The 12,500-nt window shown below is 42.1% G+C and overlaps 1 protein-coding gene across 1 annotated transcript; it reads right to left on the minus strand.

Annotated features, from left to right (window-relative positions):
- Window positions 1-1,974: 1,974 nt before the first annotated feature.
- Window positions 1,975-11,527, minus strand: ctsk (cathepsin K). Its single transcript, XM_063199302.1, has 8 exons — window positions 11,387-11,527; window positions 10,713-10,833; window positions 10,007-10,129; window positions 8,880-9,035; window positions 6,913-7,131; window positions 6,205-6,370; window positions 3,574-3,682; window positions 1,975-2,857 (listed from the first exon to the last, which is right to left on the minus strand). Exons 1-8 carry the CDS (start codon window positions 11,395-11,397, stop codon window positions 2,758-2,760), a joined length of 1,005 nt encoding a protein of 334 aa, XP_063055372.1. The 5' UTR covers window positions 11,398-11,527; the 3' UTR covers window positions 1,975-2,757.
- Window positions 11,528-12,500: the final 973 nt, after the last annotated feature.

Genomic DNA, 12,500 nt, shown 5'->3' on the forward strand with positions numbered 1-12,500 from the left:
AGGGGTTAAGACATGGCCCCTGTTAAAAAAATGGCTGTTACCAGAATGGCAACGACCAAGTTGTAACAGTATTACTAAAGGTCCTGTGTAATGTCATTGTAGTGTAGTACTATGGTAGTTAGCAGCATGTCTTTTCAACGACTATTACAGCGTTCTGCTGACAGAACGATGTAGGCCTACGTTATGGGTCCACAGGCAAAGAGTGAGCAGTTGTATGCCTGTTCAAATCTGTTCCTTCTTCAGCAGCTTTTGCTACATTTGTTATCTTCAACTAATCATGAACATATTATCGGACGGATTCTTTTTTGTTCCCTATTTTTGTATGGAGCAACAGACTTAGACAGCTCGTGCTTGTGTCATTTTTGCTGATAAAGAGGTGACACATGTTTCATAACTCCCTGAGCACTAAAAGCCAATCTATGATCGTGGCTAGATAGATTAAGATGCCATGTGAATACACCCAAGACCCTGCATGTGCAAGGAACCCAAAGCTTTTCTTTTATGTCATCTGTATATTGGTATTACTTCATATGGTATTGGTAGTGCCTAAAACTTGTAGCATGAAGGTGGTCCCTGAAAAAAAACAAAATGGAACTAAGTGATCCTCGGTCTGAAACAAGTTTTGGAAGCACTGCCTTATAGGAATAGGACAAAATCCTATTCTACCCACACCTTTCATTTCCCTTGCGCAAAAAAACAGAGCTCTATTCTGCACCTACATGCTTTTCATTCAGTTCATTGTGGTATGGCTATGGAGATTTCTTGTGGTAGGCTAATATCTGTAAAAGTTGTTTTCTTTTATAACTCACAAGAGAAAAACATGTTCTGTTTTTGGATTAGTTCAGAAATTGATAATCACACAACTAGCACATTGCTTCATAGTCATCTGCACTATGTGTGTGGTCAAGTGTAATGCAAGTGCACATGGCCCTGACTTTGGTGATTGTGCTGAAGCTCATCAATAAATCTTACGTGAGGGATTCAGTAAGCATGGTAGGTTTCTATTATTTGATAAGTCTCAGAAAAGAAAAGTGAGGCAGGCTTCAAGAAATGTCTGACAGGTGATTTGGGACCTGGCTAGCACAATAACATGACTTATGCCATCTGTCTGCGTTTCGCCGAAATACATGCAAGGAAGACAAACCATACCTGCAGGCGAGTCAGGCTATTTAAACTCACTCTTCACTCTCTGCATGTCTTGAGCCTTAAATTAGTTTCTCTAGCCACCTTGAGTCACCCCAGAGGCTGGAAATGAAATGTGTAAAAATGTGTACACCAAGCAGTACATGCTTTGCCCCCATGTTTTGACAAGAGCATGTCCAAGTGAAGTGCTGCTCCTGGTTGCACGACAGACCAGCAGGGAAGCCAACGGGGGAGCAAAGGGGTCAGTAAGTCCCGGGCCCAGGGTGAGAGGGGCCCCAGAAATGGGTTCTCATAGCACTGTATACATGTACAGGGGGCCCCTTTCAGATGATTTTGTCCCGGACCTGGTCAATTGCTGTCAGCGGCCCTGCAAATCAAGATGAGCTAAGGGATTTTCAGAGGGTTTCCATTCATTTACTCAAGCTGTCTAAGACAACATAACTGAGTTGGTCTCACTCAACTTTTCAAACACAACCAACGTGACAGAATAGGCCCAGTACATATTTATGCTTTCATGCGTATATGCTCCAGTAGTTAATATTTCACCAATGAAGGCCACTACACTTAAAAACTAATCTCTTAAAATAAAGACAACTAGGCTTATGTACTCTACAAACTCACAATACCTGAAGAGGAAAAATAATTCTACCTCAGTCTCTTTTGATTGGGCTCAGTCACATTGAAATGGGGTTGAAGACTTGAAAGGTTTTAGTATAGTGCTGCCATCTAGTGTGAACGTCTAATTTTGTCTTTCATTGAAAAAAAAAAAACATAAATAAAATATAACAAATCAGACTGTGTTTGCAATAACCACATTCTTCTGAGAGCAAATGTTTATTACTCAAATTTTATTTTCACAGATTAAAAATAAAAACTTCTTCTGTTTGTTAACAAATAAGCCTCACCAGGAGGCATATTTTGTGCACAGGTACAAAGAGAATTGCTTTTTAATTTCCTGAAGACATGAGTATCTATGCATTGCACAATAACAACAACCTTGAATTGGACAGTATGTACACACACACACACAACCAGACAGAAACTGCACACCACACATTATCACATACTTCACACTTAAACTCAGGCAAGTGATCAGGGAACGCATGGGGGTGGCACGGGTGAGGCATAAATGCAATTTCGTTGTGTGCAGTGTGCAGTGCTCACTTGTGTGCTGTGGAGTGCTGTGTCACAATGACAATGGGAGTTGGAGTTTCCCAATGGGGCTTTTTTTTTCAAACGGCTCTCCTACAGGTAGATTTACTTACCACTTACTCTCAGGTAACATAGCAAAGTAAGTGATGAATAGGTATATAGGTACAGTAAGTAGCCAGGTAAGTTCTGGAATACCCCACTGGAAATACAGGGCTCGTACGCACACGCACACACGCACGCACGCATGCACACACACACACACACACACACACACACACACACACACACACACACACACACACACACACACACACACACACACACACACACACACACACACACACATAGTTTGGTGTCTAAATAGACGTAGTCCCCTCAAGTGTTTCAACATCCTATGCCTCCTCCTCCCCCATATCTTCCACCTCTTCCTCTTCCTCCTCCTCCTCTATAACTCTGGGGTGATCACATGATGGGGTAGCTGGCCAGGTTAGCGATGCCGCAGGCATTGTTGCGGTTGCGTGCCATGAGAATGTAGCCCTGGTTTCCCCATTCCTCACCCCAGCTGTCGAGAAAAGGAAGGGAAAAGATATGAGGGCGTGGAGAAATGAAATCGCAAAAAAACACAGTAGGGTTAGTACTGAGTACAAGCAAGAATCACACACACCTTCACCTGCATTTTACTCTCAGAGAAAACATGCCCGGGGCAGAGAGACAACTTTACAGGAGAGGCAAAACAAAACAAAAACATCCTCTTCTTTTCTGTACTAAATTCACCTACTATGCTATAATACCAAGTGTTTTTTACTTTAACAATTTCAGTACAGAGACTTCACAATTCATGTGTGATTATTACATAGACCTACATGTATAATTCAGGTTTGACCCAAATGTGGCTAACACATTTTTGTTTTTGCCTCTCAGCCCTCGGTGTAGCATATCCGTAATAATACAGTAATCCAGACAATAATACCCAAAGAAGATTAAACCTCTTTACTGTATACTGCGTACAGTAGCCACGGAAAAGAAAATGGATGTTGAATGAATGAACTACACGTGTATAGAGTTAATTCAGCACTTAAGAGATTCAATTCAACATCTTCGGTGCATTTGGTCTTGGAGAACTCTCTAAGCTTTAAAATAACACTATTTGTTTTACTGTGTATGACTGCTACAGTATGTGAACTCACAGCTCTGCAAAGACAACGACACAGAGCACACAAGCAGTACTGTGGTCTGACACAGCAATGCTACTCTGTGTAATAAGAGCCGTTTAATCACCTGTTCTTCACAATCCAGTACTTCTTGCCCTTGGCGGTGACTCCGTAACCAACAGCCAGAACAGCATGGTTGATATTTTCTTTGTCGCAGTCGCGGTCAAAGTACACACCTGAGAGACAAATGACATGGGGGTTACAATTACTGTACATAGAATTACATGATTGTCTATGTCTCCTAAAGTATGTCTATGTCTACTGTATGTTTATGGATATGTGTATGTCCTTACATAGGAAAGTAAGAAATGCAATTTCTAGTAGTGTCAACAATAATCGATTCGGCGATGCAATGCAATGCGGGGCATGGACGATCCAATTCAATGCGGCAAGTTCCAGAATCAATGCGGCAATTTTTTTAAGTTTCAATTACTTCCTAGGATATTTCGGGAGCAAATGAATGTTAAATTAAATAAAAGCACTTCAAAGCATTGAAAACTGCAAGACTGATACAGAAAGCAACTAGTAAATTGTTGCTCAGTATCTGATTACTTGTTTTGCCTCATCATGACTGATGAAACATTTGCTTTGCTTTCAGTAGAAATGTAATGCATTGCAATGCATTGTAGAATCGAATAGAATTGAATCGAATAGAATCGAATCGAATCGAATCGCTACCTCCCGAATCGTAATCGAATCAAATCGTGAGGACAGTGCCAATGCACACCACTAGTAATTTCAATTATTTTTACGACTAGTGCATGTAGACAAATTGACTATAAAGCTCACTTGACTTAACAATGAAATCACACAAAGTCAAGAGCAATCAGAGATGGCCACCTGTCTGGGCCTGTTTGCCAACACTAGATTGCAAGGGTGAGGCATAAATGCAATTTCGTTGTGTGCAGTGTGCAGTGTTCACTTATGTGCTGTGGAGTGCTGTGTCACAATGACAGTGGGAGTTGGAGTTTCCCAATGGGCTTTCAGATGCACATGATGACGTGTGTTTCTCAAAGTGTGTATAGGCCTCAGCGTGTGTTTGGCGACCCCTATTTATTTAACACAGGGACAATCTATATTACATAATAGCACTTAAGGAAAATGTAAAATGTACAAGATTATAGCTGTAAGGCTAATTTCCATCTTTTGTCCCTTGACAGGTTAGATGGTCCTTTGAAAAGAATGCACACAAGTATTGCGCAAATTATAAAAAAAATAAACAAGTGTAAAATAGTGTATACATTTTTAAATAAATATGCAGAGTTGTGTTGACAGTTTTGATTATCCAGTAGCCAAGATGTTAAGTGTTTACTAAATGATTTTATGTTTGTGGTTCTCTAGTTGTGCTGCCTGGGAATTGAGTTCCAGGTGTGGGAAGCTCTACATGAGAACACAGCCTGACTAAAGACGCTCTTTCTTAATGGGACAAAGCATTGAGTCACCCCTGGAACTGTCTCTGCTAACTCTGTTTGTGCTTTCTGTGATAGACACACACTGGGTGGGCAAACACAGACTGAGAGACAAACCTGGCCCAATACACTCCGAGGGAACCAGGTAACAAATGATACTTCACATTACCCACTGCATTACCATATCACACACTTCAATTCACACCCAGTTCATACCCAATTCAGTTCACACCCAGAGTCATCACCCACTCAGGACAGCCTTGGTGTAACTGTCCCAATAAACTACCCCATGGCCAAAAGCTATACCGTGTCACTAGAGGATGACATTTTTCGGGAGTTCCCGCAGGTCCAACGGGATTCCCGCGGGATGGGAGTCAAAATTTTAAAGATGAACGGGAGCGGGTAGGAGCGGGAATAAAGTTGAATGGGAGCGGGCAGGAGCGGGAATAAAAATGAACGGCAGCGGGAATGCCAAAAATAGATGATGATTTTCATCATAAAAAAGACTGTTTTTTTGCCGAAACGGGAGTGGGATTGATTTTGATTTTTTTCTGGGATTGGGATGGGACGGGAATGAAAATCCACTCCCGTGTCATGCTGTACGTGTCACTACAGTAAGCACCTTCCTAGCAAAGCCCCAGGCTTACAGCAGGTGACAGGGTTGTGAGCTTTTGAGTAACACAGCACTGGACATGCAACCATTAATCATTGCAATGCACAAAAAAGGTGCAAGTAGCCACAAGCTCTTCCAAGGATGTCTCTTGTAGTAAAAAAAAGGTTAATAGAGGACTGTCACTGCAAAAACCTCGACAACACTTCATTTTAAATTTCCGTTAAGAACTCAGCTTTCCTTTCTTTCTTGCGCAATAGCAGTGTTTCTCAACGGGGGCTCTATAGCCCCTCAGGGGGCATTAGTGAGGGCTAGGGGGCATTGAGAGGGATACAGATGAGGGGGGGGGGGTGTTCAGTTGCCATTGGGGAGGGGACATTAGCCCAATTTATTTTTTAATACTACGGGGGGCGTTGGGAGGCTCATGATGAGGTCAAGGGGGCTTTTGTTTAAAAAAGGTGGAGAATCAATGTGCTATACATGGGTTTGCAGTGTTTGTAAACACGATGTTATGAGGAGGGGCAAGTCACTGGCAGCCAACCACGTGAGCTAATTTTTTGACCGACAGCGGTTCGCAACAATCAGAGGTTGAGTTGCGCGCAGCTAGTTTCGCGCAGTCAGGTTGTAAACAAAATTTAGAACCCATGTATAGCCACCAATGACACTGACTGTTACCAACCTTTCTTGTAGTAGAGAAAGGTGCCCAGAGAGGCGTCGATGCCAATGGCCACAGGCCCCACTTTGGCCACGGCAACAGTCAGGGCGCGCTCGTCTCCTTCCTTGACCTCTTTGTAGCCCTTGATGGTGGCTGCCCGGCCCGACTCAGTGTACGCACATTCCTGGTCCTGTTGGGAAAAGATACAGTACATTGTTACTGTACATTACACATGCATTTTATGGCACATGAACATTTTGTTCGTCCAGACCTTCCTCGGAGAAGACTTCAAGGAGGGGAGTGGGTTTACCAAGAGTAGTTTTCCATAAGGTACTCAACTATCGTTCAAGTGGATGAGAATGGGCATTCAAATTATACAAATATTTTCACTTTGCCTTGTGCATAATTTTAAAAATGATGACCCACTTGTGTTGGAAATCGGGACTGACAAATTTCAAAGAGTGGAAGTAATGCTAGGGCCCACTTGAAATTGAGGCAACTGCCTCAATGTGTTTTTACCCTAGTTAAAAAAATAAAGGAGAAATAAATGCAACACTAGTCAAACAAAATTCTAGGTTACTTTTAGGGTTATAGATTCTGTATTTATAGCTTGCAGAGATCTAAACACTTCAAAACACTATCACATTTTGAATGGAGGTTAACTACTGTTGAGGTTAACTAGGGGCCCTATTTTGGACACAAATGGAGAAACATTGTCCGGGGGGGACGCACCACTCCCGCGTAAGGGTAGGCCTGCTCCGAGTCGATGCCGCCATTGCTGATGACGTATTTGAAGGCGTTGGTCATGTAGCCTCCGCCGCAGCCGTCGTTCTCCTTGACGCAGTCCACCAGGTTCTGGGGGCTCAGGTCCACCAGCTGGCCCGTGGTCTTCATCATCTGACCCTCCAGAGATCCTACAGTGCTGAAGGCCCAGCAGGAGCCACAGCCACCCTAAACACAGCACATTCAAGGATTAAAGTGAAGTGTAAGACGGAGCAACACACATGCATACCATTCTTCTTATTCTTATCTTCTTCTTAATCAGGTGCACAGCATAGGGCAGGGATGGGCAACTTCCATGATAAGGAGGGCCACATTTTTTATTGCTACCATTGGAGGGCCACATGACCACAGATCTGACTGTATCTCACAGACTTTGTGGTGCAATTGGTTGTTTACTCATTGCTGATGTTGTTTGCAAGGAGTAGACGTGTTTTTATGTTTTTCTGTTGACCAACAACAGTATTATCAGATTGATTGAGTTGTGGTTTAAAAAATATCTGGCCAAAATGTTTTAAAAAATATTTTTCTACAGGCCGCACTGAGTGAGGAAGCGGGCCTCCAGTTGTCCATCCCTGGCATAGGGACTAGCGTTTTGATTGTCAAACCAAAGATGTTCTTAGTTCTAATCAAACCATCTGTCAGAATCCATGAGTAGTATGTTCCCTCTTTGTTAAGGATTCAAGGATGCTCAGGGATATTCTGTACTTCTGAGTCACATGTACAAAGTAAAAGAGGGAGTGTTAATTCAATATTTAGAGAGTAGTCTGCGGCCAAATACACTCTGGCAGATTTTGAAGTGATTCTTTAAGTGTTAATTTAACACAGCGTGTTTAACTGTGTGGTGAAATGAATGACTGGTGCAAAAGTGTACATAAGGAGGGGATAGAAGGCTGTGTGTGTGTGTTTGTGTGTGTGTGTGTGTGTGTGTGTGTGTGTGTGTGTGTGTGTGTGTGTGTGTGTGTGTGTGTGTGTGTGTGTGTGTGTGTGTGTGTGTGTGTGTGTGTGTGTGTGTGTGTGTGAGAAAGACAGAGTGTGCGTTTGTGTGTGTGTTTTAGACAAATTCATAGTGAAAAGGAAAACAATTGTCTCAATGAACTTTCAGTGAAAATGGGTGTTCTGTAGTTCTGCTATGCTCCACTAGAGTGCGCCTTATACTCCTGTGAGCTTCTTTTGTTGCAGTAAAATCACTGCTTCAGCAGTTTCTCTTCCTCATTCCCATTAACAGCAGCATCCTTGTTCCTGAAGAGACTGTGTGTTGCAACATATCAGACTATGCTGGATAAGCATTTAGTTGTGTAAACTACTAAAACACTTTGACTTGCAATCATGATTTACATGTGCTTCCTTTAGGGAAGCATGTAGCCTATCACCCATGAAGTAGATTTTTTTCTGAATAAACATCAGTTTGACAATAAGTTGTTGAATAAACATTAAGTTAGATTATTAATGAAAATGTCACTATTTCAAAAATGTGATTATGTCTGGTCCGTGTAACGCTTTGCAGTGCTTTGATCCATTTTCGGAATGCACATGAAAAAGATGAAAATTGGGTTCAATTTTCAATTTTACAGACAACTCAGAAAACAGAAAATTGACGTTGTTTGTTCATTTCATTGTAATTTGTCGAATTACAATGGTTCAGTCCAACCACCACGCAGAACTTGAAAATTGAAATATTGACTCATTTTACTTTGGTTTCAAATTCACATATTTTGTCTTTCAAAATCCTCCGACAAATGACAATGAAATGAAAAAACAACGTCAATTTGCTGTTTTCTGAGTTGTCTGGAAAATTGAAAATTGAAATTTTGAACCCATTTTTCATCTTTTTCAAGTAAATTCGGAAAATGGATCAAAGCACTGCAAAGCGTTACACGGACCGTGCCTTAAGGCTTTAATGCTGTCTACTGGATTACCTGATTCTTGACAGAAGAGACGTAGCCCTGCTTGCGGTAGTCTACAGACTTGGGAAGCCTCTGGTAGTCCCTGACGTCAGGGGTGAAGGTGTTGTTTGGGTCCCTGTACATAGGCGTCTGCAGTCCCATCAGTTTCTCTCTGACCTCCTCCAGGGTCTGTGGACATAATTTCAGGGTTAAGGCTGACAGGCCTTCCACCACACTCAATACTCAAGTATTTTGAGTGCTGTCGAACGAGGTAAATCAGGGCCATCACATGGAATATGAAGTCACTAGATGTTATATGACATGATACTGTATGGATATTTACTGTGTCTACTCTGGCCTACAAAGTGCAAAGTGCAGTAACTATGCCAACATTGAAACTGAGAAATGGACTTCAAAGCCTTGGTATTAGATTTGATATTGTAGTTACTGCAAATTTGACATAGCAGTATCTCTAAAATGGGACACATTTGGATCATAAGGCTTTGTCATTAGATAGATAGGGGGTGTAATGAAGTCCAGTCTAAACTAGATTTTGTAAAGTAGTTACTGCACTTTGCCTTTGTAGGGCAGTAGGCCCTGCAGTAGTTCTCAAGCATATAAGGACACAAGGAGACAAGGATAGTTTATTGGTCACATTGCACATAGAGCCCGTGAAGCATGATGCATCCGTTGGACTGTGCAAAAGGAGTGCTGAAATAGGAAAGGGGTCTCTCTATCTCTGATAGCATAGTCACCTTCCAGACTTTAGTTTTAGTCCATGTCCATGGTTTGGGTAAGAATTGTGCTAATGTTTGTGCTCTGGACTTTAACTCCCCAAGGGTAGATGTCCTTCAGCCCTTCAGACAAGGATTGTTCCATTAAGGAGGAGGCCAACGTCAATTTAAATGGGCCATCCATTGTTTTTTTAGCGCTTTAGCTTCTGTGTAGTGTATTTTTGAATCCTACCCTGTCTCCCAGGTGGTTCATGCCCATAGAGGAAACATACAGTAAAGGGTCACCTGATAAATATGGGATTCAGAGTAGCGTATTTTTGCTTTTCAGCGTAGCGTATTTTTGCTTTTCAGAGTAGCGTAGGCCTATTCTTGCTTTTCCGAGTAGTGTATTTTTCCTTTTCAGTGTAGTGTACTTTTGAATCCTACCATGTCTCCCAGGTGGTTCATGCCCAGTTCGTAGGTGTGGATCCCCAGCTCGTACTCCTGGTTGTGGGCCTCAATCATCAGCATGTTCTTCTCCCAGATGCTCCTGCGGATGGACTCCTCACCCTGCAATAAACACACACACACACACACACACACACACACACACACACACACACACACACACACACACACACACACACACACACACACACACACACACACAATAAGTTGCCATCAGTTACCATCTGACATAGCCTATGGCAAAGTTAAGGCAAATTATAACTTCATATCTTTAATGATAATTAGATATAATTTTATTTCATGAACTTCGGAACTGAACTTTGAACTGTTACTATGATCATCTTTTAAAATAGGCCTAGCTAGCAAAGTGCGACGATAGCGACAGAAATTGTGAAGAATCTGGAGAGCGCGTGGATTGCGCGCGTGCTTTGTTTGCCATAACCTCAGGAATTTGCAGCTCTGCCGCATAAATTGTTAGGAAGCATGTTTACATTAACACAGAGATGAGAGCTGCCACACTTCACATTCTACAGTGGACAAACTTTGGTCATGACAAAGGAAAAACTCTTGAGTAAATTATCAGCCTAGAGGTTAGGCTTCATTAGTGTTCTGTAAATCCCATTCTCGACAAGATGACTCGGGCACAAAAAGACTCGCTCAGCATAAATGAAAACACGGGACCCACCAAACCATTGTATTCCTTCCTGTGCTCGAGTTTCCAGCTATCCCATTCGCGGTCAAGTGACAAGTGGTTTAGATGAGCCAAGGCAGCGCCCACCAAAGTCATGCAGACACAAAGAATTATTCTGAAACAAAAGTGAAAAGATGATAATTAAAAGTATACCTTAATGTTAATAGACTAGTCTAAGTAGGCCTATTGCCTGCAGGTACGACTTATTAAGCAGTTGTTTCCGCATGTAACAACTGGAGTTTTTCTTGGGCACTTTTTGTTAAATCGAATGGAAGTGAACAGTCAGAAAAGTTAAGCGTTTCACGATTAAAATAAACCACATTAAATGCACCATAACCAATAGAAACAAACGCTGAGGAAGATCACTAGATTAGCCTACATGTCAAATTAATTGACAAAGGCATAGGCAACTAATATAGGCCTATGTAATTACAACAACACTTAAGGATATTACACAGAACATGATGAGTTTGTGCATTTAATAGGCTACAGATTCCGTAATCGTATTAGTAGTAGCCTACTGGCGTGATCACTTACTGTTTCTATATAACATAGCTTTTCAGTTTCACTTTTGGATTGGGCCTACACCGTAACAAAGCACATAGATTATTTTTTTCTGGTTCATAGGCTAACCCTAGTCTAAGACGTTATAAAGTGGGGTTGCTTACCTGAATTCCATTTTCGTTGTGATGCCGATGTTCCACAGCTAACACTTCGTCTGTAACTGGGTCAGTGGGTAGACGTGTTATATCCCGAAGTTTAGAGGAAGTTCGTCCGAGGGGAACTTCGGGCAAAGCGGAATTTCATCTGGAATTGCTCAGGCGCATGATGTCAGGTGTCAGATTTCAATTTAGAATGGCGCTCCCCCTTTCAGCAATGTGTGCTTTTAAGTATCGACAGGCCTTTTAGAATATCCAGCAGACCAACTTAAGTCTAAATTAGAACTTGTTCATGCCTTTGAAAATAATGTTAAATTGTGTAGGCAAATAAAAAAAATCATTAACTAAATACTTGGATTTCTATACAACTAATTTCAAGTAACATCTCTCTCAAGTAACATCTCTCTCTCTCTCTCTCTCTCTCTCTCTCTCTCTCTCTCTCTCTCTCTCTCTCTCTCTCTCTCTCTCTCTCTCTCTCTCTCGCGCTCTCTCTCTCTCTCTCTCTGCGTGCACGCACGTGAGAGTCTGTGGTGGGGTGGGGTGGGGTGGGGTAGGATGTGTAGTACCCCCCCTGCCCCATACAAACACCCATAGGCCTACCCACACATACCAAAACGGCATCAGAAGAGGATCCATGCCAGTCTTGTGATGTTTAGTGTCTCTTGCACGCAATCTCTATCTTTAACTGTTATGGTCATCTATAAGTCATCACCGACCATATTCTGTGACAACATCTGTACCACACTGATGTACGGCAATACAGAACAGGGTGGTATTCCGAGTTAGTTACACTACAGGAATTATTGCAATACTAAGCTCTATATAGGGCCTACTATAGTCACATTAGGTAAGAAAAGGCACTGTCATCAGGAAAAGCTCAGACTGGTCTTCCAAACACATACTGCTCATTAATAATCATTAAGAGTTCATTGTCATCGTCAAAAAAGCAATGAAATTATGTTTAGAGCACAACACTCAGTAGCATCAGTAGATTCCCATTGAAAGTACAACACACACACACACACACACACACACACACACACACGCACGCACGCACGCACGCACGCACGCACGCACGCACGCACGCACACACACGCACGCACACGCACGCACACACACACAC

This window comes from Engraulis encrasicolus, chromosome 5, assembly GCF_034702125.1.
Source record: "Engraulis encrasicolus isolate BLACKSEA-1 chromosome 5, IST_EnEncr_1.0, whole genome shotgun sequence".
NCBI classification, from domain to species: domain Eukaryota; kingdom Metazoa; phylum Chordata; class Actinopteri; order Clupeiformes; family Engraulidae; genus Engraulis; species Engraulis encrasicolus.

Excerpts from the sequence above, each read along its gene's own strand:
- ctsk (XM_063199302.1), bottom strand. Across the intron at positions 10,130-10,712 it reads GGAAGGAATACAATGGTTTG|GGTGAGGAGTCCATCCGCAG; the intron begins GTGGGTCCCGTG and ends TGTTTATTGCAG. Across the intron at positions 6,371-6,912 it reads CCTACCCTTACGCGGGAGTG|GACCAGGAATGTGCGTACAC; the intron begins GTGCGTCCCCCC and ends TTTTCCCAACAG.